We start from the raw sequence: 27,000 nt of genomic DNA, 5'->3' as shown, positions 1-27,000 counted from the left end.
AAGGGTTGTGGGTTCTATTCTCGGGCCGGACGGAATTGTGGGTGGGGGGAGTGCACTTTATTTGATTTAAAGACACTGTTTATTGCAAATTATCCTGCAATCAGTCAACAAAGTACGGCAATTGAATATACAGAACACTTGTCAATGACTACCATTAAATGTCTTGTTACCAACATTCATCAAAATATATTTTGTGTGTGTGTTCAACAGAAGAAAGCCATACAGGTTTGGAACCAAGTGAAAGTGAGTAAATGATTACAATGTGGAAAATTTCAGTAATTTGCAAGAGACAACTTCTCACTTTGAGCACACGAATGCGTGTTGTTTATTTCTAAGCAAAAACAGAATAACAGAATAATGGCGCTGACCGGCGTGTAACGTCATCACGCTTTCCGATCATTTAAAGGGACCACGATCCCTGAACAGTTATGCAGAACACAGTGTTACATAATCAATTATAATGTTAATTTTATTTCCATATTCAGCAGTTATGGATCCCAAATATCTAAGAGAATGGCGTCGCTTGAGAGATCGAGTTAATGCTCTCGCTGAAAATGAATAGGTCATTTTCATTGCCATTTAAGTGAAATTACAGAACTTGCATATATGAACTTGATAAAAATGAACATTCTAGAAGAAAATTTCAGATATATATGTATGTGTGTGTCTATATAGCATATATATATATATATATATATATATATGCCTTGTACAGAATTGTTCAATACGCGTATCGTTACACGCCGTATTGCATCACCATTACGCGAGCAAAAATTTTCTATTATAGATATTAATTATAATATTGATATAAATTATTGTCTATATTGATATAAATTATATAGTCTCAATCTATATTCTGTTAACTCTATCTTTTAAATCATCCTAGCAAAAGTGATTGACTAATTAGTTAAAAAGGATTGTCAACAATGTTTTTCTTGAGCAATAATTCTTTCCTTTTTCTCATTTGGCAGACGCAGTGATGACCAGATTCCATCAGCTACGGAATGTGAAATAAAAAATGCTATTTCTAATCATTTCAAACAAGCACCAGGGAGGGCAGGGGGTGGGAGTTATGGATCTAAAGTAAACAGTTAATTCTTAAAAATTAATTGTTTTACATATTTTTCCAATGTTTTATTTGTTCATTTTTATGTTTGAATGTTGTCCAAGTTGTTGTTGTCTATATAATTGTTCAAAATAAATCCCTTTATATTCAATTAGTTTGGATGGATTTTCATTTATGAGAACCTGTTATATTTAAGTGAAAAGAATCCTTATGCCTCATTTTGTTGTCTTTTACATGTATATGTAGTGTAATTGATGACTAGTCTATTCTTGGGCAATGGTTAGACGTCTATTAGACGTATATATGTAGTCATTCAATAGCTGTCTATTCTGGGGTATGTTTAGACGTCTATTAGATTTTCACTGACAGCCCAAAATTAGCCTCGATTTAGCCTAGATGTCTCGGCTGTGTTTAGACGGCTATTAGACGCAAAATTGCTTGCTGGGCCCAGCAAGCAATAGCCGTCATTTCAACGTCTGGGTTAAATATAGACCAGATATAGTCCAGCTATGTGTAACCCACTTTTAGCCCAAATAACATTTAATCTGGATAAATGTATTTTTTTTTGCAAAATAACTTGTGATATTCCATCATGTACGCAGAGTCTACCGTGATTACAAGTTGTTTGGTTTACTTTATTTTACATGTTATATGTGTAGGCTGTGCGTAGCCACGATTTAGCTCGTATTCAGACCCGGCTATTGTAGCGCACTTTTGTCAAAACTGATTCATTGTATTTTTTTGCCAGGCAGTGCATGAAATGGTTAATATTCAATCATGTTCGCATTGGTATGATATCAAGGTTCAATACGTCATTTCACGGCATGGTCGATCACGATTTAGCTCCGACGGGCTATATGCGGTCTGCTTTAGTTACACGGAGCCGATCCGGCCCGATACAGAACCTGAGCCAAGTCTTCTTTGTCCTGGGTGCGTGGTGCATGTCGACAAAGCAGGATCACCCCAGCGGTGAAGAGCAAAGCCGAAGTGACCCATCCGATGTACAAGGCCTGCCCGAGCTCTCTCCGTTGGGCGTCGATTAACAACGGGTTGTAGAAGTCCCGGATGATTATGTGAGCCGTCCACGACACGGGAATGATGGTGGTCAAGCAGCCAGCCAAAAACAAACACCCTCCGCTCACCAAAACAATGTGCTTGGTTCTGGGACGGGAGTCTACCAGACGGGTGCAGCGCATGCCCACGGATGACACGATGCAGGCGAAGGCGCTCAAAGCGACCGAGGCGCACATGAGACCCCTGGCAGCCTGGAGGTCGGCCGGGAGGTACAGCAGAGAATCGTAGACTTTGCATTGCATTCGGATGTTGGCTTGCCAGTAGCAGTTCATCCACAGTCCCTCCCAGCGCGTCTCCATCACGATGATGTTCTCCTGGATGAAGGCCGTGACCTTCCACATCGGGAGGCCCGTGACGGACGCGACCCCGATCAACCCGACGAAGCCGATGACCAGAGCAACCACCTCGCAACACATAGATTCCCGTCTCTTTCTCTTCTCGTGCTTCAGCTGCTCCTCGTACATGTCTTTCACAGATTTCTCATATATAGCAGTCAGTTCTGATCTGTTTCCTGGTGCTGTTGGAGCACTATTATACTAACACGCAGCTCCTGTGTGACTCATTCTCTGGGTGTGTCGAGACTATAGGTGTCTTACGTTTCACTGGGGCTTTCTGTTTATCTGAAGCCTGTAAATGCAGAAAGATGTGAGAAAGAATAGTAAATATCTTATCATTAAGGATATTTATCTTGTTTATTGATTTCAAATCATTGATATTTAAATAAAAACATTATATCTGAATATTATAACTTTTAACAAGTTTCTATTTTAGACAGCTTCCAAGTAATACAAAATACTAGTAAAGTAGCATCCTTTATAACGTTCTGAGGTATGAACCGTATTTACAAATGAATCATATAAAGCAGCAAAAATATGTTCTCTTAATTACATATTTAAATGTGTGTATATATATAAAAAAACCTAAAAAAAATGTAATGGGGGGGAAAAATGAAATGTATGACTTACTTTGTTGCATTAAAACTGTTTAAATGTTACAGTTTTTTCATTGTTGTTGTTTCTTTGGTTAGAAGTCTGTCCTTTCCATCTCATATCTGCTCCTACTAAGATATTTATAAAGCCAAAGTAGAAACAACATTTTAATGTTGTCAAAAACACTTCAAAGAATGAACTGGGGAAGAAAAAAAATGAAATGCATAACTAGCTGCTATGTTTAAAACTGTTAAAATGTAGCAATTTAAAACGTTATACATATATAGGTATATATATATATATATATATATATATATATATATATATATATATAGCTGCTTAATACTACAAATACTCCTACTTAAATAATACAAAATAATAAACCAAAGTAGTAACAATAATTACATTAAAAGTTTTCTGTTTAATTAAAAAAAAAAACTTTTTTTCTATTTGTCAAACCTCTGGTTAGAGGTCTGTCCTTTCTATTTCTCATCTTCTCTTACTTAGACATTTAAAACGCTACAGTGCAAATGGTATAACAATTCTGTCAAAAACATTCCCAAGAATGAAACGGTGATAAAAAGAGGATATGTTTAAATAGTCTTTTCCCCTTGTTTTTTTTTCTTTTCTTTTTCTTTTTAAAAGCTTTGTTTAAAAGTCAGTTCTTTACCATCCTATTTAGATATTTGAAAATAAAAATTACTACTTTTTTAGGTCTAATTTACATAAAAATTTGTTCTAATATATATTTTTTTAACCTTTTGGTTAGAAGTCCATCCTTTCCATCTTTCTCTAACACACAAAAACAAACACAAACACAAATACACAGGCCAGTGAAACATCCAGCTGGATTTCAGATATAATCGACGGCGCTGCGGGTGGATGGATATCGGGACGGCTGCACGAATGACTGCTGTCGGGACGGATGAATGAATGACTGCTGTCTGGACGGATGAATGAATGACTGCTGTCTGGACGGATGAATGAATGACTGCTGTCTGGACGGATGAATGAATGACTGCTGTCTGGACGGATCAATGAATGACTGCTGTCTGGACGGATCAATGAATGACTGCTGTCTGGATGGATCAATGAATGACTGCTGTCTGGATGGATCAATGAATGACTGCTGTCTGGACGGATGAATGAATGACTGATGTCTGGAAGGCTGGTATGACTGCTCTATGAATGACGGTGGCCCGGACGGGTGGCTGTACACCAAGTGCGGTTGGGGGTGATAGGTCACGGGCTGTGGCTGATAAGCCATGGGTGCGTTCCTGGTGTACTTGTACCTGGGATCCGGGCCCTCGTCCAGGGAGCCACTACAGCAGGTGAATATGCACCCGCCAGCGAATAAGAAAGCAGAGGACACCCAACCGATGTACAACGCTTCCCAGAGTTCTCTACGCTGGGCATCGATGAGCAACGGGTTGTAGAAGTCCTGGATGATGACATGTCCGGTCCAGGAGACAGGGATGAGGCAGCAGAAGCAGCCCGCTAGGATCATGCATCCAGAGATGATCAGAACCATCCGCTTGGCCCGGTCGTTTCCTTGGATGCATGCCGTGCACTGCATCCCAGCGATGGCAATTAGTAAACCCAGCCCAGTCAATGCCACGGAGCAGCACATGAGCCCCCGAGCAGCCTGGAGGTCAGGGGACAGAGCCAGCAAGGAGTCGTACACCTTACACTGCATCCGGATGCTGGCCTGCCGGTAGCAGTTCATCCACAAGCCCTCGAACCGGGTCTCCATCACGATGATGTTCTCCCCGATGAATGCAGTCACACGCCACATCGGCATCCCGGTGCTGGCCGCCACCCCGACGAAGCCGATCAGGCTCACACACATTCCCACGATCTCCAGCGCGCCGTTCGCCATGATTCCAGGAGCCTGAAGAGTGAGGACTGGTTTTGACTGTGAGGTTTGGCATCCCGCTGGAATGGGAGCTGATAGGTGTTCACCTGTTCCCAGGCTCCGCCCTCTCGCTCAGGAGAGGGAGGGAACGCCAGGGCTGGTTGCTATGAAATCAATCCCCCCGGCGAGGCTTTGTGTCTGGTTTTGTGTCACTAGAGAAGGAGGAGGAGGAGGAGCTCGTAGCTGTGTTGATGTTTGCTCAGCAGGGTTTGATTTCTGTCAGGGATCCTGTTAAGTGAGGAAACACAGCTGAAGGGGTTACTGATACACTCAGACACACAACAACTCTGGACTGCTGTCAATGTTTAACTCCACTGGGGTTGTGGCTCATTAAACTGCTGTCTGATAAGTTCAGAAGAACTCCTGTAAAGTCAGCTGATGGCTTAACATTGATGTTTTTCATTTAGTTGAAGGTAAAGCGTGTCATTTCTGCACCGCTAGAGATTTTGTTATTTTTACAATTCCATTTGAGTGGTTGTTTGCAAGTACTGTAGCTATGTGGGTTTCCATGGGAATCCCAGAACACAACCACATACTGTAGCAACAGTACCACTCAGAACATAAGCAACTGCACAATAACTTCTTAAAAAACAAAACAACAACAAAAAAAACATTTAGAAGCCCTTATCAGATGCATAGCACCTTTTCACAGTAAAGCATTTTTGTAGTTCCATTTAATGCTGAGGGATTTTTAGCATGTTGCTGTATGGTTGCTAAGGGGTTGTGAGTGGTTTGTAGAATGTTGCTGTATGGTTGCTAGGGTTCTGATAGGATTTTAGAATGTTGAGTATTTAGCATCTTGCTATTCAGTTCCTATGCAGAACATCCTAGTGAGCACATAGCAACATCATAAATACCACCACTCACAACATCTTAGAAATTAAATAGCAACACCCTAGCAAACTTTTTACTATTTAGCACTGCTCTGACGGTGTAAAAATCAATTGTCTGTTCTCTATAAGATGGCTGATAGTAACTGTGAACATAAACTTCTAGTATATAGTTCATTTTCATGATGAAATTAGAATTTGGATCATATTGTTTTTTATTTTATTACATCATTATCTTAGATCACATGTACACGTCTCTTTTGGTCTCAAACACACAGTCAGTGTTGCTCATGTCTGCTGGTTAATTTGCATGAGGGGTGTGACGTTTTAACACACACTGGAACAGCACTCAACTGGTTTGACCAGTGTCGCAATCACTGGACCAAAAACAACTAAATATGATTGTAGATTCCAGGAAGGGACTATCTTGAGACTACAGACCAGGAACTCGTACATCCATACTTCTTTTTACACATTTATTTAATTCAATTCAAGTCAAAACAGTGCTTTAAAAATGGAAAAATGTGAAAAACAACATTAAGTCAACATTAAGTCACGGATCCACAGTTAAATGCTGTGTTTTAATGTGTTGCTGTTTTTAAATTTCAGTATATTGCATATTATGTCTGTTCAAATTACAAACAGTGTTTTATAATATATACGAGGAGGAAACACATTCAAATCAAGCATGTAAAAACTAATATTCACATTTACAGTCATATAATCAACTGAGGATCCGTCAGTCCTGCTTTCCTCTGAATCTTGATGCTGATCGCTCCCAACTCATTTTTTTTATTTGAGTCTCTATAGAAGTGGAAAAGCACAGCACTCACAGTGTGTCTCAGTATCTGGGAGGGTTATAAACCGACGGGACAGAAGAATAGTTTGGCTGATAGTTATTGGCAGGCTGGTATCCGTACGCAGGCTGGGATCCATATCCAGGTCTGTAAGAGTAATTATACGGAGCCGATCCGGCCCGATACAGAACCTGAGCCAAGTCTTCTTTGTCCTGGGTGCGTGGTGCATGTCGACAAAGCAGGATCACCCCAGCGGTAAAGAGCAAAGCCGAAGTGACCCATCCGATGTACAAGGCCTCCCCGAGCTCTCTCCGTTGGGCGTCGATTAACAACGGGTTGTAGAAGTCCCGGATGATCATGTGAGCCGTCCACGACACGGGAATGATGGTGGTCAAGCAGCCAGCCAAAAACAAACACCCTCCGCTCACCAAAACAATGTGCTTGGTTCTGGGACGGGAGTCTACCAGACGGGTGCAGCGCATGCCCACGGATGACACGATGCAGGCGAAGGCGCTCAAAGCGACCGAGGCGCACATGAGACCCCTGGCAGCCTGGAGGTCGGCCGGGAGGTACAGCAGAGAATCGTAGACTTTGCATTGCATTCGGATGTTGGCTTGCCGGTAGCAGTTCATCCACAGTCCCTCCCAGCGCGTCTCCATCACGATGATGTTCTCCTGGATGAAGGCCGTGACCTTCCACATCGGGAGGCCTGTGACGGACGCGACCCCGATCAACCCGACGAAGCCGATGACCAGAGCAACCACCTCACAGCACATAGATTCCCGTCTCTTTCTCTTCTCGTGCTTCAGCTGCTCCTCGTACATGTCTTTCACAGATTTCTCATCTGGATATCCCGTGTACACGCTGCCCACGTAGGACTTATCCGCGTAGGGTTTGGCCGTGTAAGACCCGGCGTAAGACATGATGGTCGAGTGCCAGGACAAAACGACAAAGGATCAGACGCAGATGTTACACTGCTCTCCTTCACTCTGGTGTTTCTCAAATGAGACCGGAAGATCCAGATGACAAGTATTTACAGACAAGAAAAAATGTTAATGATGCTATGTGAACAGACTGGTTCACCTGCTCCTGGAGAATCTGATAAACAGTGCAAAGGAAAACAAACGGCTGTCATTATCCAACTCGACCATTAGATGCCTTATAAATATAAATATCAGAACAGAATGGAAGCATGAAGTAGACCTTTTCAAGGTCAATACCAAAATACAACAACAATAATAATATAAAAGTTATAAACATAAATAAAAATGTATACTTAATCAAACTAAAATGTTAGTCACAAATACGACTTATGAAATTTCATAACATGCTTCGGTACAAATGTATTGCTTGAATAATAATTATAAATATGCAAAATTTAATTATACAAAAATAAAATATGATTATTATTTTTGTTGTTGCCTTTATTAACTACACACACATGTAAATATAAATTAAATAAATTAACATACTTACCCAACCCAATAAAACCAAAAAGGTGTCCAGCACTGTGTGTGTATAGAATATATAGAAAGTGCAAAATTTCATTCAATTTTACTGCTCATTAATACATTATTTCTGAATAATATTTCATATAAGTTTAGCTTTGTGTCACGTTTTTCTTAAAATTCCTTAAAATTAAACATTACATACAAATGAAACAGTACGTCACATATAAAATGACTGTGAATAGCAGCTCAGATAATGTAATGCTTCATCTTTTGGAAGAATTTTGTGATAAATGTATGTTCATATTGACATCTCACATTATCACATATCTTGGCAAATCCAAGCACAGTTTGAGTTGTTGTTTGGATATTTTCTGAAACTCTGAGACAGTGGTGCAGCCATGGGTGTGCCAGGGAGTGCCTGTGCCACCCACAGTGGCAGCTGGCACACCTAAAAATAGATGCAGAATTATTTTTTATAGTCTCAATAAAAAATTTTTACTAAACTTGGGCTATTGTTGTTTAGAATTTTTTATATTATTATTTTTTTTTTCGCGACTTGGTTGATTCAGATCGGCACTTCGGAGCCTGTTCGCGACTCGGTTGATTCAGATCTGGACTTCGGAGCCTGTTCGCGACTCTGTTGATTCAGATCGGCACTTCGGAGCCTGTTCGCGACTCGGTTGATTCAGATCGGGACTTCGGAGCATGTTCGCGCCTCGGTTGATTCAGATCGGCACTTCGGAGCCTGTTCGCGACTCGGTTGATTCAGATCAGGACTTCGGAGCCTGTTCGCGACTCGGTTGATGCAGATCAGGACTTCGGAGCCTGTTCGCGACTCGGTTGATTCAGATCGGCACTTCGGAGCCTGTTCGCGACTCGGTTGATTCAGATCGGCACTTCGGAGCCTGTTCGCGACTCGGTTGATTCAGATCGGCACTTCGGAGCATGTTCGCGACTCGGTTGATTCAGATCGGCACTTCGGAGCCTGTTCGCGACTCGGTTGATTCAGATCGGCACTTCGGAGCATGTTCGCGACTCGGTTGATTGATTCAGATCGGCACTTCGGAGCCTGTTCGCGACTCGGTTGATTCAGATCGGGACTTCGGAGCCTGTTCGCGACTCGGTTGATTCAGATCGGGACTTCGGAGCCTGTTCGCGACTCGGTTGATTCAGATCGGGACTTCGGAGCCTGTTCGCGACTAGGTTGATTCAGATCGTAGCATGTTTGAGATTTTTTTTTTAATTCAGATCTGGACATCGAAGCAGTAAGTGTTTGTCAAACAGTTTATTGGTGATAAATGAATATTTTGACTTGAAGCTTTTTTTTACCTGTCGATTCAGCATGTACATGGGCCCACACTGGACACACTCCAGACTTAATCATCAGTAGGGCTCTTAACTTTTCATCCATCACAGTGGCCTAAAAATAGATGCAGAATTATTTTTTATAGTCTCAATAAAAAGTTTACTAAACTTGAGCTATTGTTGTTTACTTAGAATATATATATATATACATATATTAAAATATTTGTAACTTACGCGTGAAAGGGTTGATTTAATATATATATATATATATATATATATATATATATATATATATATATATATATATATATATATATATATTAAATCAACCCTTTCACGCGTAAGTTACAAATATTTTAACTGAACCCTTGTTTCCATGGCGACGCGTCATGATTGTCACATGGCACACCGCAGCCACTAACAGATGTATCGGTATTCGTTTTACTTTGTTTATAATTTTTATAAAAATATATACAAAAACTTGCTTACCATGTCTGCTATCTGATATTCTGATTCTTCGTTTAAAAACCTTTATAAATTATCTTGATCTATAACGAGATGAGCGCTGCAGTTCAGAGTCCCGTCAGCCGGATTTAACATACAGCACTTGAATTCCCCAGTTTCTCCCGAAATGTTAAACTGAACGAAGAATAGAGTAAACTTTATTGTTCTGCTATGTGTGTCTGATATATGACTAGAACACGTCGGCAAATTACATTTTATAAGATAGTTTTTGCTGCTACCATAGACATCAGTGTGTATTTTACAAACTACCAAATTATTGTTTTACTAGTGATTATGTATATTTAAATGTATGAAACCTAAAATAAACATTATGTGGTTGAAAACACTGCATATTAATTGTGATTTATGACAAGTCCGTCTCTGGCTCAGTGCAGCCAACGCGCGAGAGCTGTTTGAATCTGGCAGTTCTGTGACGTCACTGAACATTCTAAATCATACTCTCAGGGGCACAGAAATAAGAATACAATATATGATGCAATAATGCTAAAAATGTTAAAATGTAATATACATTTTCAATGATTTTTGTTTAAATATATCTGCTGACATTCGGACTGCCAACCAATCAGAAAACAGCAGCTGACTGTGACCCCAGCAGTCTATGATATAAACAGATAAATTTTGATTCCACATTGCTAGCTAGCAATATGTTGCAGAGCTCCTTTCTTAATTTTTTTTTTTTTAGCAAAAAACCTTGGCTTGATAAACAGCCGGACACGAGGCCTTTATAGCTTTACACCTGATGAGGATGTTTCTCCCTCCCCGGGCCCAACATCAACAGACAGTGTTGCCAGATTGGAAATGTCCAAGTATCGTACCAGAAGTTCAAAATGATCGTATTTGGAAGAAAATGATTACATTTAACAATTAACTACATTTTGACACGACCTGCAAATTAACACTAGGAGTATGGACGGAAGCAGTGTGACAAAAATACTATCCCATAATTTTGCACAGTAATCTGACAATAAATGTGGCACACCCAGATTTTCATATACACACCCAGAGTCTCTTTTCTGGCTACACTACTGCTTTGAGAGATCAAATCTGAAAAGCAGAAAACAAAAGCAAGAGTCTATTTGCTTTCTATTGGACTTTCTAGTAGAAACAATCAAGATGTTAAATATAGACCATATTTCAGATTTTCCTTTTCTATTGTTATCAAACTCGTTTTTTTTTTTTTTTGTCTCAAGATGTTCCTTGAGGAAACTTGAATTCCCCATGAAGTCCCTGATCTACTGCAGTTTCCTTCAGCTGCTTTATATCAGTGGGAGGTCAGTTGTGTTACAGGTATCACAGCACACACACACGCACACACACACACACACACACACACACACACACACACACACACACACACACACACACACACACAGACAGACAGACAGACACACACACTCACACAGTCTCCATAGAATGAGGTTTACATTTAGTTTCACTTACAGTAAATGAATGCATGTGGGTGTTTCTCAAATGTCTGGCTTGTATGGCAGATAAAAATCAGCAAATGCAGACAGCATGTCACAATTTTTAGGGATGCTTTCTCGTCCAGCTGTTTTAAAAATAAAAGCTGTAGCATGCTGAATTTAAAGAGTTATGCTTCAATCCTCTTGAAAATATAAACCGGTGTTCTTACTTTACTTAAGCATTAACATTAGTTATTTTAATTATCTTTTTATACTTAATGTCAACTGTAATATTTAATATTACAATTGCAATATTACTTATATAATATAAGTACTATAAATTTTAATAGTGCAAAATGTATTACCACATACAGTACATAATATATTTTATCATTAACAGCAAAAAAGTAAAAAGTTAAATCCTATTCTAGATGCACAAGTTAATGTTGTCATTTTCCTACAAACAAAGAACTAAAATAAATCAATTACTATAATATTTAATTGTACAATATTTATTTATAAATATAAGTAATAACACATTTTTTAAAAATTAACATGACAGTTTGTTTAGTGGAATTCATAATTTAATAATTCAGATATGAATAGTTTTATAAGTTTTCCATACAAGGACAGAACTACAATAAATCAGTTAATATTATATTAAATACTAATGCATTTAATTATAAGTAAATAAATACAATATTTGACTAAAAAAATTACAAATGTAATTAACTTTTTAATATATTTTAAATATTACAATAACAGCTTGTTTAATCTAATTAATTATTTACTAATCTTGAATATAACATTTAAAATTGAAAATGTACAGTATATAGCTATATATGTTTGTGGATGCACAACTAAATTTCAGTTTCCCCTAACAAGAACAAAACTGCAACCCAGAATGTTTGAAAAAATAACATACATACAATCATATCATAAGACTCTTTAAATAGACTAAATGTGTTGAGTTAGTTAGTGAGGAACATTTAATCGAAATAACTAGGATTCAACACATGGATTCTTCTGCCGTCAAATAAATAGCGAAGAAATAAAACTAAAGAGAAGCAGTTAGAGTGAGTCAGACGTATTGACTCGTCCGGTACGAGTCAGAAGAGGGCGTCCGTTTCAACACGCTCACTCCCGCCTTGTCCCTCTCCACCAGGATGTATGGCTCGTCCTCCTCCTCGTCCTTCCTCTGACGGTTGCTGAAGCGGCACATCAGTATCACCCCTGCCACCAGGAGGAACAGGAACGTGGCGAAGCCCACATACAGCGCCTGTCCGATCTCCCGCTTGAGCGACTCCAACACCAAGGGGTTGTAAAAGTCTCGGACGATGGAGTGAGTCGACCAGCTGACGGGAAGAAGAGTGGTGAGGCTGGAGACCACGAACAGACACCCACCCACCAGCAGGACCACGTTCTTGCCCCTGGAGTCATTATGGCAGCAGTTTGTGCCCCTTATCCCACAGACGGACACCAGGACGGCCAGGACGGCGAGAGTGATGGAGGCGCACATGAGCCCGCGGGCCGCCTGGATGTCCGCCGGCAGGATGAGCAGAGAGTCGTAGACTTTGCATTGCATGCTGATGTCCGCCTGGCGTATACAGGCCATCCATAACCCCTCCCACAGCGTCTCCATCACGATGATGTTAGGCCCGATGTACGCCGTCACCTTCCACATGGGCATGGCTGTCACCGCGATGGTCCCCACCAGACCGATGGTGCCCAGAACCAGAGCTAGGATCTCCAGCTTAGCCCTCATGACGGCAGCCGCCGAGAGCAGAAGTGGTGTGAAACAGTGTAAATGTGCACGGGTTATCAGACAGGAATGAGACAGGAGGGGTTTAGTCCATCAGTGCTATGTGGTAACACTGGTTTCTCACAGTTTTGTGTTTAAAGCAAGGCCAAGACTGCTCTCGCTGGTTAAAAACACAACCGGCTCCAAGCCAGTGACACTCAACTTGAGCTAAAGCAGAGGCAGCAATGTGACTATTAAATAATTCAAAATAAAATAATTTAAAATAAAAAATACAATTATTTTAAACATAAAATAAAATTATTTGCATTATTTTAAGTGATTAAAAAACTAAAAATAATTTTTTATAATTTAAAATATTATTTAAAATAAAATAAAACAAGATCAATATTTTCAAAATTTTAAATTTGGAAGTGGTTAGATTTTAAGTGTTTCTTTTAAAATTCGAATGATTGAATGAGGGAATTTTAAAAGTGTGATTTCTAGACCTGGAGAATTTATAAAAATCACCGGTAACACTTCACTTGACAAAACCAACTTTAATGCATTAATTATGCTGTATAATGCACTGTATAATGCACCACATTTATAATACACATTTATAATAGTATTTATCTATCCACTTATACAACTTTAGAAAGTGTATATTTCATTAAAACACCTAACAAACAACTGACTTTAGATGGAACAAGGCAAATATTATAATGCATTTAAACATTGGTTATGAAAAGATATAATGCATTATGATGTATATTATGAATACCTTTATAATGCATTATACCTGAAGGTTTGAAATTTTCATCTGATGAAGTGTTTCCTAAATATATATATTTTTCTAGTTATGCCAAGGTCTAAAATATTTGATCAGATAGAAAATTGTAAGTACAAATATTTGTATCAATCAGGCTAATCAGAACTTTATATAGGATGACTAGAGGTTATTTGCCTCGAAACCGTTTCAACACGTCAAATAAGCCATGCATTAAGCCATAAAAGTGAAAATATGAGGAACAGAATGCTTTTGTGACAGATGCTGTTTCACTGACGGATGATGCTGTGTCACTGTTGTGCATTTATATATATATATATATATATATATATATAAGCGCGTTAAAGAGGGGCAATGACATATGTGAGATTTACAAACAACAGCTCCTAAATAATAGAATTGTTTTTTATAACTATGATCTGGTATTTTATTTTTGAATGCATTGAATTTTGAATAATGTTTCATTTTGACTCCTTGGCCTGGAAGATTGAGATGAAGATGTATTAGATGGAGTATGTTCTCACAGAGAGCACATTTCTGTCTCGCCTGAGATAATATGTCACTAATGTTCATGTAAAACACAGTGAGCTATGAAGCAGTTTGAGGGTTATTGAAAAGTCAACAGAAACGTTCAAACCTGTCTGACAGGTCGGACCACAGAGACCGAGTTTCATATCAACACACGTCCAGCCTCAGAGAACAGGAGTGACATTTAACAACTTTTTTATATATTTATATCAATGAATTCTGTGCATAAATATTAAACTTTTCCTACAAGACAGCACTTTACTTCACCTTTTACTTTCCTTTAACGTGACAGTACAAATGTTTCACTTCTTGTCTCAATACATGACCAGAAAATACATATATGCAACATTTAAGTAGATTTTTGAAGAAAAATTATAATTGTTTACATTTTCAGTAGATGACAACACTTTCAGATTTGCATATTTACACGAAATGTTTGTGCGCCATCTAGTGCATCTGTGTAAAACTGCACCTTGAACATCAAAACTACACAATGCAAAACGCTCATAAATTATTTAATGGTACTTATTTATTAAACATTTACGACGAAAAACGTTAGACGTAAATAAGGACGCTTTTTACGTAATACATGGTAAATTAATATAATTCACTACATTTCCGTTATATGATAGCGCTACAGTATCTTTTTAGAAACTGTAATTTTGGTTAATATTTAGCCTTAATGTTGATTTAGTTCAAATCTACCATAACTTGATAAACTTGCCTTTTTTCCTTCATCAGAAGTCCTCGAGTCATTAATAGCAGAAAGTATTCTTCTCAGCATCTGTCAAAATTGCAAACAAAGACAAAAATAACTTAATTTTAACACTGAAGGATAAGGAACACAATTAATGAACTCACGGAAATAAAGCGTCTTCTTGAGTCAATTTTCTACATGTTCTGCTGTAAGAACAAAAATATGCATACAGTATATATATATATATATATATATATATATATATATATATATATTTTTTACAATATCAAAGTTTTCCCTCATTATGATGTTTTCGCATATGTGTGCACGAAGAACATTAGGACTGCAAAAAATACTTTGCACAAAAATATGCTACCAACTTCGTCCACTGGGAGGCAGATCCATCTATTTCACTGTTAAAAAATACAAAATATATAAATGTTATAATTCTACATTTATAAATATATAACATAATATAATAAATACACTTTCAACTGTATAACAATTATGAAAACAATTCATGAAAACCAAAAAAAATGTAAAAGTAGCATGCATAAACGTTAATATTAAGATTATCAAACATGCACAAGAGCAAACAGTGACCGAGCTTGCTTTGACATGACATACAAATCACTTGTAAAGGTTTAAATCTGCCTTCATTATATAGTTGACTCTGTTCTGAATGACTCATGAAGAGGAAAAACGCTTTTTATCCCTCAATTTAAAATCAATAGCTTAAAAGATTCATGAATTCATTTCTGTAAATGATCTCGCTGATGTGTGTGTGTGTGTGGTCTGATGATATCAGTCTGGCCTGAAGACAGAAGCTCTATCAGCTCCTATATCTCAGAAACATCTGAGCGCTCAGAGATTGATCGCTTCACTCGTCGTGTGTTTCACTCTTGCCTCCAGAGTTTCCTCTCGAACATTCAGCCCGAAGCCATCCTGGCACCTCCATCTGTCAGTGACTTCAACACACGAAGGGCTTCTTATTAACACGGCTGTACATGTGTAAAGACATACTGGAAATGCAGAAGCATCCACGAATCACAGGCGCTTGATACGTACGAAACCAGTTTATTTGATATAATATCAATCCACAGCTCTATATACAAAATAAAAATGCAGTCTCTATAGCTCAATGGGAACGTTTTCAATTAGAATTCAGCATCATCTAAAATAGTTTCCAGTGGCTTCTCTTGATTGCATTCAGCAAATTTGGGAATTTTAAATTATGAACTCAAATTTAACTGTAAAATAAAAAAAACCTTACACTGTATGCATTTAGTCTGCATGAAGGTTTGGATGGTCGAGTGTGAATCGTGAGTGTGAGCATCAAAACGAGGGTCGTAATGTGTCCTTAATGTAGAGCTGAACCACAACAAGCCTTTTAAACATGAACAGAACAGTCCATCCGCTAAAAATCATATTGCATTTATCAACAAAATTCAAGTAAAACAGGACAAATTGACCTAGAATGAGCTGTAAAAAATAAAATAAAACAATCCTCCGCTCTGAAAGGAATCACAAAATACATTCAGCATTATTTTGACCTATATTCCACACAATTACTGGATGAATATTTCTAATTACATGTAGATTTCAGGTCAGAATAGTGCGCAGTATGTACATTTCAGATAAATCACAAAAAAATACACAAATATTTACAACCCAAAGGAAAAACGGCGATTACAGCCTCTCATGACAAATATGAGACAATGCTGAACAAATTAAAAAGTGAGATATTTAATCAGGCTGACATTCTTCTTACATCTGAAGGACGTAATAAATAAATCACAGCCCTTATTTTGGAAATAATATGTATATATCATATTATATATACATACATACATATATATCTATATATGTCAAGAAGGAAACAGAAATGTTTGGCAGACGTTGGCGGTCCAACGGCGAATGTGCAATTCTAATTCTATTTGATTGTACCACAACGTTTCCTGCGGTTTCTGATTGGCCACAGCGCACATGTAGAGCTCGTCTAAAGTGTTTAAAGCATCATATCTTACAGCTACTTGGAAAGGAATGTCTAACATTCGGGAATATTAGTGTGGAGAAACTGTCGTCATGCAACGGCTGAAAAGCTTTAAAGGAACAGTCCCCTAAAAATGAAAATTGGCTGAACTTTTACTCATTGTCAGGTCACCCAAGATGCAGATGAGTTGAGTTTGTTTCTTCATCAGATTTGAAGAAATGTAGCATTGCATCACTTGCTCACCAGTAGATCCTCTGCAGTGAATGGGTGCCGTCAGAGTCCTAACAGCTGATAATAACAAACAGTACTCCAGTTAATCAGTTAACATCTCATGAAGCAAAAAGCTGCATGTTTGCAAGAAACTAATCTATAATTTTAAGCGTTTTAGTTTAAGATAAAATATGAGTCTACAATCCATAATAACACTTCCTCCAGTGAAAAAATCTGTTTTTTCCTCACACCAAACATATTTGTATTGGACTGTTTTTGGCTTGTAATCTGTGTCTGATCCGTGCAGATTTCTCTCCTGGGTCAGACCAGATGACTGGAGAAAAAACATTATATATTATATTGTCTTCTTCAGATGTTAACTGATGGACTGGAGTGCTGTGGATTATTGTGATGTTTTTATCAGCTCTCATTCTGACGGCACCCATTCACTGCAGAGCATCCATTGATGAGACACTGATGCAATGCTACATTTCTCCAAATCTGATGCAGAAACAAACTCATCTACATCTCGGATGGCCTGAGGATGAGTAAACTTTCAGCAGATTTTCATTTTTGGGTGAACTATTCCTTTAATTGAGGTTGTCTCCTGATGTGTTTCAGCTCTGAGTTTCGTCCTGTGTCTGGTTCTCCGTGCTGCCGTCCCGTCGCACCCAGATGTCTTCATCTTGCACCTGCTCATCCACACTGGCGACTGACATAGCACACTGCTTCCCTAAATGAGACAGCTTGGCATGCTGGGATTTGTAGTCCTTCTTGCTCTTCTCTTCCTCCTCCAGCGAGAGGGCGGCGAGCGCTCCCTCCAGGTCCGGCTCGGTGGACGGGCTCAGAGCGGACTGGCAGAACTCATCGTCGTCACTCAGGATGTCCGTTTCCTTCACGTCCTGCTCCTCGTAGCGCTGAAGGTCGAACTGTTCCTCCACCCAGCGGTCGGTGTCGCCCGCCGGAACGACGCCCTGCTGCTGAGCATGCTGGGAGTCTGGCGAGTCGCTGTCGGGCTCGGTGTCGAAAACAATGTCTGTGTCGATGGTGAAGCGGTTGCGCACAAGTTTCCTCCGGCCCAGAGTACGAGTCGGGGCAGACACTGAGAAGACACAGTAAATGTCTTAACTCTCACTTTTGATCAATTTAATGCATCCTTTCTTTGTGTGTGTACCTGCTCTGTTCATGGCCGGTCGGGCTCCTTTCAGCGCACACAGGCGCTTTCCTCCGAAGGGAACGTACTGCTGACTCAGAGGAAGACTCTCCGTCTTCAACAGCTGACGCCGCTGTTTATCTCTCAAGATGGAGTGAACCGTCTTCAAGAAGTCTTTCTTACTCTCTGGAGAGCTGCAGACACATTTTTGCACAGTGGTATCAGTTTAATAATCATGCTGACTTCGTAGTTCACATAACAGAAACAATGCAACAACAAATGCAGCAGTGCACAATAACAGTTTTGACACAAATGTACAGAAAGGCAGTACAAGGTTTCTCCACCAGATGGTGACAGTTGACTTTATATCTAGTTTATAAAATATATTTATATATGAAATATTTAAAATATATGCTAAATATGTATATTTTTGAAATAAATGTTAATATATATTGTTTCTATAATTTTTTATATACTTACAAATTATTTGTAATATGTTTTCATTTTATTATATATATATATATATATATATATATATATATATATATATATATATATATATATATATATATATATATATATATATATATATATATATATATATATACACATACACATTTGTTTTAAAATGCATGATATACACACACACACACACACACACACACACACACACATATATATATATATATATATATACAGTACAGACCAAAAGTTTGGAAACATTACTATTTTTAATGTTTTTGAAAGAAGTTTCTTCTGCCCATCAAGCCTGCATTTATTTGATCAAAAATACTGAAAAAAATGTAATATTGTGATATAAAATAATTGTTTTTAAATTTATTATACTTTAAATGATCATTTGTTTCAGTGATGCAAAGCTGAATTTTTAGGATCATTATCACATGATCCTTTAGAAATAATTCTAATATGATGATTCATTATCAAAGTTGGAAACAGTTCTGCTGCTTAATATTTTTTCAGAACATGTGATACTTTTTAGGATACTTTGATGAATAAAAAGTAAAAAAAAAAAAAAAAAGAAGCTATGTTTTTAAAATATAAATATTTTGTGATAACAATATACACTACTGGTCAGTAATTTGGGGTCAGTATTTTTTTTTCCTTTTTAAAAAAAATAAAATCAATACTTTTATTCAGCAAGGATGTGTTAAATTGATAAAAAGTGATAGTAAAGAAAATATATTATTATTATTTTTTTTAATAAATGCAGTTCTTTTGAACCTTTTATTGATCAAATATATCAGACAGCAGAACTGTCTCCAACACTCATAATAAATCAGAATATTAGAATGATTTCTAAATGATCATGTGATCGACTGATGTCACATGTGACACTGAAGGCTGGAGTAATGATGCTGAAAACTCAGCTTTGCATCGCAGGAATAATTTAAAAAAAAAAGTATATTCAAATAGAAAACTATTATTTTAAGTTGTAATAATATTTCACAATATTACTGTTTTCTGTATTTTTGATCAAATAAATGCAGGCTTGAGGAGCAGAAGAAACTTCTTTCAAAAACATTAAGAATAGTAATGTTTCCAAACTGTATTGTATGTGTGTGTGTATTTCTGCAGATTGTTGAAGTGCAGGAGACACTGACCTGCAGCAGAGCTGAAACACTCTCTCTGGTCTTCCCTCTGATTCAGACTTCACATGGACGATCTCACACACTGCTGCACTCTCTCCATCTGAAACACAGCTCTCTGTTTACCTCTATAGGGTCTGACTTCATCATGCATTGAATTGTTTTGTGTGTGTGTGTGTTGACGGGCCACAGGTGAGCTTACCTGTATTGGACAGTGTGCGCACCTGAAGTGCATCAGTGGGGATCATGTGGCGGAAACGGAAGGGATCTTTCTCTTCACCTGAGACTGATGCTCTGTGAGAACCACTCTGAGAAACACAGACAGATGCGTGTGAATAATGTCACGCATTCATCATTCTGATGTGAATCAGGGTGTGAACACTGTCCTGCATTAAAGAAGAGCATGAAAACAACACCCTCACCATTTTCTTCTTCTGCTTGGAGTAATCCTTACAGATGAACACTACAGCGGTTTTGAACACTGGAGGAGAAACATAACATTACACTTCATAAAATGACTTCAGATCTATCAGCGATCGATCTATCTATGAATTGAGGTTGTATGGGAAGAGAACGCACCGAATGTGGCCAGCTGTGGCTCTTTCTTGCACTTTCCCAGTGAGGAGGACGGGTTGATCCATGTCACGCTGGTGTGGAGGAGTAAATCTCCCATAGACAAGTCTGCAACCTGTAATCATAGCAGACGCCACCGTTAGAGCTCACACAACACACACACACACACGCACACGCACGCACGCACACACATGCACGCACACACATGCATGCACATGCACACACGCACGCACACACACACACACACGCACGTACACACATGCATGCACACGCACACACACGCAAGCACGCAAACACACACACACGCACGCACACACATGCACTAACACAGGCGCACGCACACACACGCACACGCACACACACACACACACGCACGCACGCAAACACACACACACACACCTCTCGCAATCTGCAATCCAGAAGGGATCTCGTCTGTCAGACTGCATCATTTAGAGCCACATTATGCAACAAAGTTTCACTGTTTTCACATTATAAGCTAATAAGATTTAAATATGCATGCAGATGACAGTAAATACTGGAATAAAGAAGGAAACCTGATCTGACAGATTTAAGTTTCTATCAGCTGCAGAGCATGAAATGTGGTTGAACATTTCTGTATTATCCCAAGCTGCACTCACATGCAACCACAAACAAAGAGTGAACTCAGACAACGTGAGAACCATAACTGTGCAACTAATATATAAAACAAAATATTGGTTAACTAAATACTAAATTAGGGTGGATGCAAACAGTAAAACATTGCTTGTCGAGTGAAATTAGTTGACTGGAAGGAGCTGATGACAAACCTCTTTCTTGTCTCCGGTCTGTTCAGAGATGAGGAGGTCAAAGACGGCTCCAAACTCCTCGTGGATCTTCTGCATCTCGTTGATGTGACTGGCCACTGTGTTCATGGCTTTCATTGCAACTGCAAAACAGTAGAGAAAAGAAATTATATATCAGTTATACATATGTGACCCTGGAGCACAAAACCGGTCTTAAGTCTCAAATAGTTGTATCTCGGCTAAATATTGTCCTCCTAATAAACCATACATCAATGGAAATCTTAATTATTCAGCTTTCAGATGATGTATAACTCATTTAAGACAGGTTTTGTGATCCAGGGTCACATATGTGTGTCAATTATATAGCAGTGAATTCAGAAAGTTGGCTGAAACATAATCGTTCAGATTGATGGCTTCAGTTATAACATCTTTCTTGGACAATAAACTACACTTTTTAAAAAGAAATGAACACTTCAAATTAATACATTCAGCAAAGACGCATTAAACCGTTGACAGTAATGACATTTATAATATTACAAAAGTTTCTATTTTAAATAAATTCTGTACTTTTGACATTTCTACTCCTCAACGAATCCTGCATAAAAATCATGGTTTATCACAAAAAAAGCGAAGCAGCACAACTGTTTTTAATATTGATAATAATCAGAAATGTTTCTCGAGCAGTAGATCAGCATATTAGAATTATTTCTGTAGGATCATGAGAAAAAATTCATCTTTGCATCACAACAATAAACACCTTTTTTAAATATATTACAACAGAAAACAGTCATCTTAAAGCGTAATAATATTTCAGTTTTTATTGCATTTAAAATCTATTAAATGCAGCCTTGGAGAACAGAAGAGACTTCTTTAAAAACAACAACTGCATGTTCACATGCACCAGTCTCTCACCGTTGAGATGGTAGTGCTCCTCGCTGTCGGGGTCTGTGAGCGAGTGCAGCTCTCTCAGGAGAAGAGGATACTTCAGCACTCTCTGGATGGGTTTGATCAGATACGACTCCAGCGTGGACGAATGCTGCTGTTTAGGGTTACGCTCGTCCAGAAACGCCTTGAAGGCCGCGTCTGTTTTTGCTGGAGAGGACACAAACACAGGAAGATGTGATAACGCTGTCACAAGACTGATAGTGATGGAAAGATTTGAAGACGGGTGGCGCAAAGTGTTTACAAGTACATTAAGTTCTTCGACTTACTGGAAAACACTGTTACGTAACCTATCCTATAACAAATCTACAGAATCGACATTAAATAATAAAAATATCCCACACGCAGCGGCAGGATTGTATTACACACCGGAGAGCCGCTCACATCAGATTTACAGACCCCATGGTGCAGGACTCAATTCACAGGGAGCAAGGTCGCCTTTGAACAGAGATTTACGCACCTTTGACAAGCACTTTGGGCACTTTGGTGTGGCTGGCACAGAAAGCGCTGTAGATCTTGAAGCGGTCGGCATAATACAGGAACGAGCCACCCAGAGAAAAGAGGATTTTCTGTAAGACGAGAGGGATTTTGAAAGAAATACATCTGGTATTATGGTTTGTGTTGAATAAATCTTGCCTTTGAGTAATGCACCACAACTGTAGTGTCCAAAACATGTTATTATCATCACACACATCCAAAAAAACAAGCATCAGAGGGGCAGACCTTGAACTCTTCCACTCGCTCCAGTTTCTCCAGGTCTGGCACCAGCCGGGTTCCGTCTTCCAGAGTCTTCAGAAACTCCACCTGAAACTCCAGCATCTCCAGGAGGTTTCCAAACAGCACGTCCAGCTATCAGATACACATGCAGGAAAAATGAATGTGCTCAAATGTTATAATTTAAACCAATTATTATGTTATATATGAACATAGAACAATTCAAATTTTAAATGTATGTGCTACGGAAAAAAGCTTATAGTATGGAAGCACGTTTCTGCCATTGAATAAAAAAATTATAATAAAGGTAATTGAAACTTTATCTTGCTTTTCTGACTTTTTCTCAGAAAAGTGAGATGTAAACACGCAGTTGCGAGTTATAAAGTGACAATTTTGAGAATAAAAAAAAAAATCTCAATTTTAATATTTAAACTAAAAAATTCGGAGAATAAAAAATCACAATTTCAAAATTTAAACTTGCAATTCTGAAAAAAAAAAAAAAATCACAATTTTAATATTTAAACAAAAAAATTCTGAAAAAAAAATCACAATTTTAAAATTTAAACTTGCAATTCTGAGAATTTTTTATTTTTTGAGATTTAAACACAATTCTGAGGAAATATCAATTTCAAGATTTAAACAATAATTCGCAGTTCTGACTTTTTTCTCAGAATTGCGGGAAATAAACTATACAATTGCGAGTTATAAAGTCAAATTTTTTAGGGGGGAAGATTGATATGTTCTTACAATTTCAATTTTATATGAACTCGAATTCGTTAGGTAAGTCACAATTACCTTTTTTATTATTTTATTTTATTATTCAGTGGTAGAAACGAGCTTCCATATCACACACAAATAATATAAAACATCAAAATATCTAAAAATCTCCATATATACAGAGTAATGATAGATAGAACTAATATATATGTATTTAATATTACTTCAATAACAAATATAAGTAAAAACTGTAGATATTCACTTTAACATATACCTAAAACAGTACATAATAATACATAAAATACATATTTTTAAAAATACATATACTGCTCTCTAGATATCTGTCTGAACCTTAAAGTCTGGGCATTAAAGGAGCAGAGACGCAGACGGTAGATTGAGAACTTCCTCTCTTCTGTCTGATGTAAGTTTTCTTTCCTCCCACTCTCTACCTCTCTTTTCTTTGTGTGTGTGTGTGTGTGTCTCTGTCTCAGTGTCCTCCTACACGCTGCTCTCCATCAGGATGATTATGAAATATCATTCTGTGTTCTGTAGGTGTGTTTGAGCGCGCCAGCTGATAATAAGATGAAACCATCAGCAGCGCTTCAACTCACCTCATCCTGAGTGAGGAAAGACTCCTTCTGCAGCGGGGTTAAATATCGCCCGATCAAACAGTTCAGATCCTGAAAGAGAGAGAGAACACACAATAACATTAAAGAACAGCAACATTTACAATATTAACAATATATTTGACTGTATATTTGACCAATTTTGTGACCGTTAAGAATTTGGACTGGTTTAAAAAGTAATGTATTTATAAATTTTCAGTAATTTAACTAAATATTTAAAAAGCTTTGATACATTGTTAAAATAGGCTTCACTAAACGTATAAACAATTGATTTTTAGAGAAAAAATACATACATTTCATAGCCTATTAATAAGTCGCATTTTATTACTTCATTCAGAAATAGTTCTAACGCTGATGCGAAAAGTTTATAAACATTATAATAAATGTAAACATAGCTATGTTATTTTAGTTCCCCTCGCTACACAACAAATCGTTTCAATTAACAGTAGCTTATTTAAAAAAGAACAAGATAAAGAAATTGCATATAAGAAGTTATAGCAACATAAAAGATAAGCCAAAATGAATTAATAAAAAAAAAATTCCCATATTTTTGGGCATGCAAAATGAACCCCCGGGAAACAAATGTTAATATTTTTTACGGATCACAGACACTTATCCTCTCTAATTTAAAATAATCATATCATTTACTGGTTAATAATCTGTTAACAAGCATCAGTTGTTGATTAGAAAAAATAACTGAAGTAAAAACAATTAATTGCAGATTATTTTGACATCAGAGATCCTGTTATTTTTATAATTTTTTCTTTTATAATTTGAACTAGTTTGTTTTCATATTTTCAATTTTAAAGTTTTGGTGATTTTGTTGTGTATATAGCTTTTATATTAATTTGCAAGTTTATTTTCATATAAATATAAAGTGTTTTCATTTTAAGTAAAAACATTTTTATGGTTTTAGTTTTAGTTAACGATTATAAACCTGACTGGTTCACAATACTGATTCAGTGAATCATTTGAGTCAATCAAAAGTGTTCACAGAGATCCTGAAGTATCTTTTTAAGTGTTTTAGTCAAAAATACATGTAGCACAAGATGATGTTTAGGAGATGCATTGTTACACTGATCTATACAAAAAGCATTAAATAGAAGGCATCATTGTTAAAACTGAAATTATTTTGAAAAATATTTTTTTACTGAATTTACATGCAGTACATATTTTAAAATGCACTTGGTAGATAGTAGCTGTTTGGTCAACATTATGGGTCAAAAGATCCCCATTAAGAGTCATACATACATAAATATATCCAAAAACTCCCAAAACTATTTCTCCAGCTGTATTGCTCAGCCTCGTCATGTTTAATTTCTGCTGTAGTGCTTCATTCAGACTGTTGATTTAGTTCTTTGCTCAAACAGGCAGATGAATCCAAATACACCGCAAATATTCCCAGTGACGAACCGGATGTCAGTGAAGGTGTTACTGTAATCCCAGCCGTCCTCAGAGAGACGAGGAAATACTGTCACGGCTCTGTCGTTGATCTCAACACAGCGAGCAATCATGAGCTATACAGAGAGAATCGAGCAAGATCTGGCAACACTGAGGATTCAGAACATGCCCAGTGATTTCTTGCACTGCACATAAAAAAACACTCATGTTTAAATAAGTCTGCGCACAATTTCTGTAAATACGGTTGTCACTCACTACCTGCATTTTTCAGGAGACAATTCACTTGTAGGATACAGTTGTCACTCCCGTAAATGTGTGCATGTGTGTGCATGCCACGGGCTAATATCTTATCTTGTGCTCCAAAGAAGAAGAAAACAAATGCAATGACAGAACTGACTTTTTTTGGGTGTACTATCCCTTTAAGTATACAATAACACACGCTGCATAGAATACTGTGAGGTCATGTGACAAACTGCTGTTTTAAATCATTGCATTCGGTTTCAAATGCTATTTTTAAGGCAGTATGCTCTATGCTAGTATTCCATTTCAAACGAAGACAGAGAGTGAGAGGGTGCAGAAAGAGGCAAGCCAAGGGCACAATATCTTTCCCTTCAGGCCTCGACTCGATGAAGGGCACAAACTTATGAAAGTCAAACACACAGGTGAATATGTCTGATTAATCACACACACACACAGGTACTGACTTTGACGTAGGTGCGCTCCGTCTCCACCAGTTCACAGATGACTTTGCGGAGTTTGTCGGCATCGGAGAGCTGGCGTGGAGTGGCGTTGCTCGGAGGAAGTGAGGAAGACTCCGGTCCAGACGAGGAAGAGACGACCTCAGACGAGGGATTCATCTCGTGCAGACTGCGGCAGAAAGCTGCGACCTGCTCCGTACTCTACAGAGAGAGAAACGACAGTCGTGATGATTGAGACATCTGACAGTCCTGTGCTGTTATTATCACACACACACACACACACACACACACACACACACACACACACACGCTTACAGCACCTGCAGCTGGATCCAGCCAGCCACTCAGATGAAGAACGCTATAAAAAAATCATTAGCACTCATTTGCTCTTTTTCCTGCCTCTCCTCTCTTTTCTTTCTCTCTCTCTCCCTGCTCTTCTGAAATGTCTTCATTTCTTCTGAACACCAACCAAAACATAAGCACCTGTCCATGGATGCGGTTGCTATGGGAACGGCTGTGATGGCACATGGACCGTT

The 27,000-nt window shown here is 37.9% G+C and overlaps 5 protein-coding genes across 9 annotated transcripts in view; all 5 read right to left on the bottom strand.

The window, feature by feature from the left end:
* Positions 1–1,386: 1,386 nt before the first annotated feature.
* Positions 1,387–2,637, bottom strand: LOC113058708 (claudin-8-like). Its single transcript, XM_026226866.1, has one exon. It carries the CDS (start codon positions 2,602–2,604, stop codon positions 1,936–1,938), a length of 669 nt encoding a protein of 222 aa, XP_026082651.1. The 5' UTR covers positions 2,605–2,637; the 3' UTR covers positions 1,387–1,935.
* Positions 2,638–3,113: 476 nt separating this feature from the next.
* LOC113058701 (claudin-8-like) lies at positions 3,114–5,546 on the bottom strand. Of its 2 annotated transcripts, XM_026226858.1 has the most exons (3): positions 4,228–5,546; positions 3,828–4,119; positions 3,114–3,200 (listed from the first exon to the last, which is right to left on the bottom strand). In XM_026226858.1, the coding sequence occupies exons 1-2, from the start codon at positions 4,946–4,948 to the stop codon at positions 3,923–3,925; spliced, it is 918 nt and encodes a 305-aa protein (XP_026082643.1). In that variant the 5' UTR covers positions 4,949–5,546; the 3' UTR covers positions 3,114–3,200; positions 3,828–3,922. The 2 variants fall into 2 exon arrangements, with proteins under 2 accessions (XP_026082643.1, XP_026082642.1); XM_026226857.1 differs by having other exon boundaries at positions 3,828–5,544.
* Positions 5,547–6,017: 471 nt separating this feature from the next.
* LOC113058703 (claudin-8-like) lies at positions 6,018–7,638 on the bottom strand. The gene has a single exon (XM_026226860.1). It carries the CDS (start codon positions 7,532–7,534, stop codon positions 6,656–6,658), a length of 879 nt encoding a protein of 292 aa, XP_026082645.1. The 5' UTR covers positions 7,535–7,638; the 3' UTR covers positions 6,018–6,655.
* Positions 7,639–12,215: 4,577 nt separating this feature from the next.
* LOC113058707 (claudin-8-like) lies at positions 12,216–13,258 on the bottom strand. Its single transcript, XM_026226865.1, has one exon. It carries the CDS (start codon positions 13,058–13,060, stop codon positions 12,377–12,379), a length of 684 nt encoding a protein of 227 aa, XP_026082650.1. The 5' UTR covers positions 13,061–13,258; the 3' UTR covers positions 12,216–12,376.
* Positions 13,259–17,722: 4,464 nt separating this feature from the next.
* LOC113058683 (T-lymphoma invasion and metastasis-inducing protein 1-like) overlaps positions 17,723–27,000 on the bottom strand; it is a 68,620-nt gene continuing 59,342 nt past the window's right edge. For all 4 annotated transcript variants that reach the window (XM_026226823.1, XM_026226824.1, XM_026226822.1 and 1 more), the window contains 12 exons: positions 26,471–26,665; positions 24,351–24,419; positions 23,032–23,157; positions 22,769–22,877; positions 22,279–22,458; positions 21,391–21,509; positions 20,591–20,699; positions 20,434–20,492; positions 20,214–20,319; positions 20,027–20,114; positions 18,426–18,598; positions 17,723–18,353 (listed from right to left, as the gene is read on the bottom strand). In XM_026226823.1, the coding sequence (XP_026082608.1) occupies positions 17,869–18,353; positions 18,426–18,598; positions 20,027–20,114; positions 20,214–20,319; positions 20,434–20,492; positions 20,591–20,699; positions 21,391–21,509; positions 22,279–22,458; positions 22,769–22,877; positions 23,032–23,157; positions 24,351–24,419; positions 26,471–26,665 (1,818 nt within the window). In that variant the 3' untranslated portion in view covers positions 17,723–17,868. The remainder of the gene's footprint in view (positions 18,354–18,425; positions 18,599–20,026; positions 20,115–20,213; positions 20,320–20,433; positions 20,493–20,590; positions 20,700–21,390; positions 21,510–22,278; positions 22,459–22,768; positions 22,878–23,031; positions 23,158–24,350; positions 24,420–26,470; positions 26,666–27,000) is intronic.

Source organism: Carassius auratus, chromosome 40 (assembly GCF_003368295.1).
Source record: "Carassius auratus strain Wakin chromosome 40, ASM336829v1, whole genome shotgun sequence".
Classification (NCBI taxonomy): Eukaryota; Metazoa; Chordata; class Actinopteri; order Cypriniformes; family Cyprinidae; genus Carassius; species Carassius auratus.
Note: the sequence above shows the minus strand (reverse complement) of the source record. Positions and strands in the feature narration are given on the sequence as shown.

Excerpts from the sequence above, each read along its gene's own strand:
- LOC113058707 (XM_026226865.1), bottom strand. The coding sequence starts at position 13,060 with ATGAGGGCTAAGCTGGAGATCCTAGCTCTGGTTCTGGGCACCATCGGT.
- LOC113058701 (XM_026226857.1), bottom strand. The coding sequence starts at position 4,948 with ATGGCGAACGGCGCGCTGGAGATCGTGGGAATGTGTGTGAGCCTGATC.
- LOC113058703 (XM_026226860.1), bottom strand. The coding sequence starts at position 7,534 with ATGTCTTACGCCGGGTCTTACACGGCCAAACCCTACGCGGATAAGTCC.
- LOC113058708 (XM_026226866.1), bottom strand. The coding sequence starts at position 2,604 with ATGTACGAGGAGCAGCTGAAGCACGAGAAGAGAAAGAGACGGGAATCT.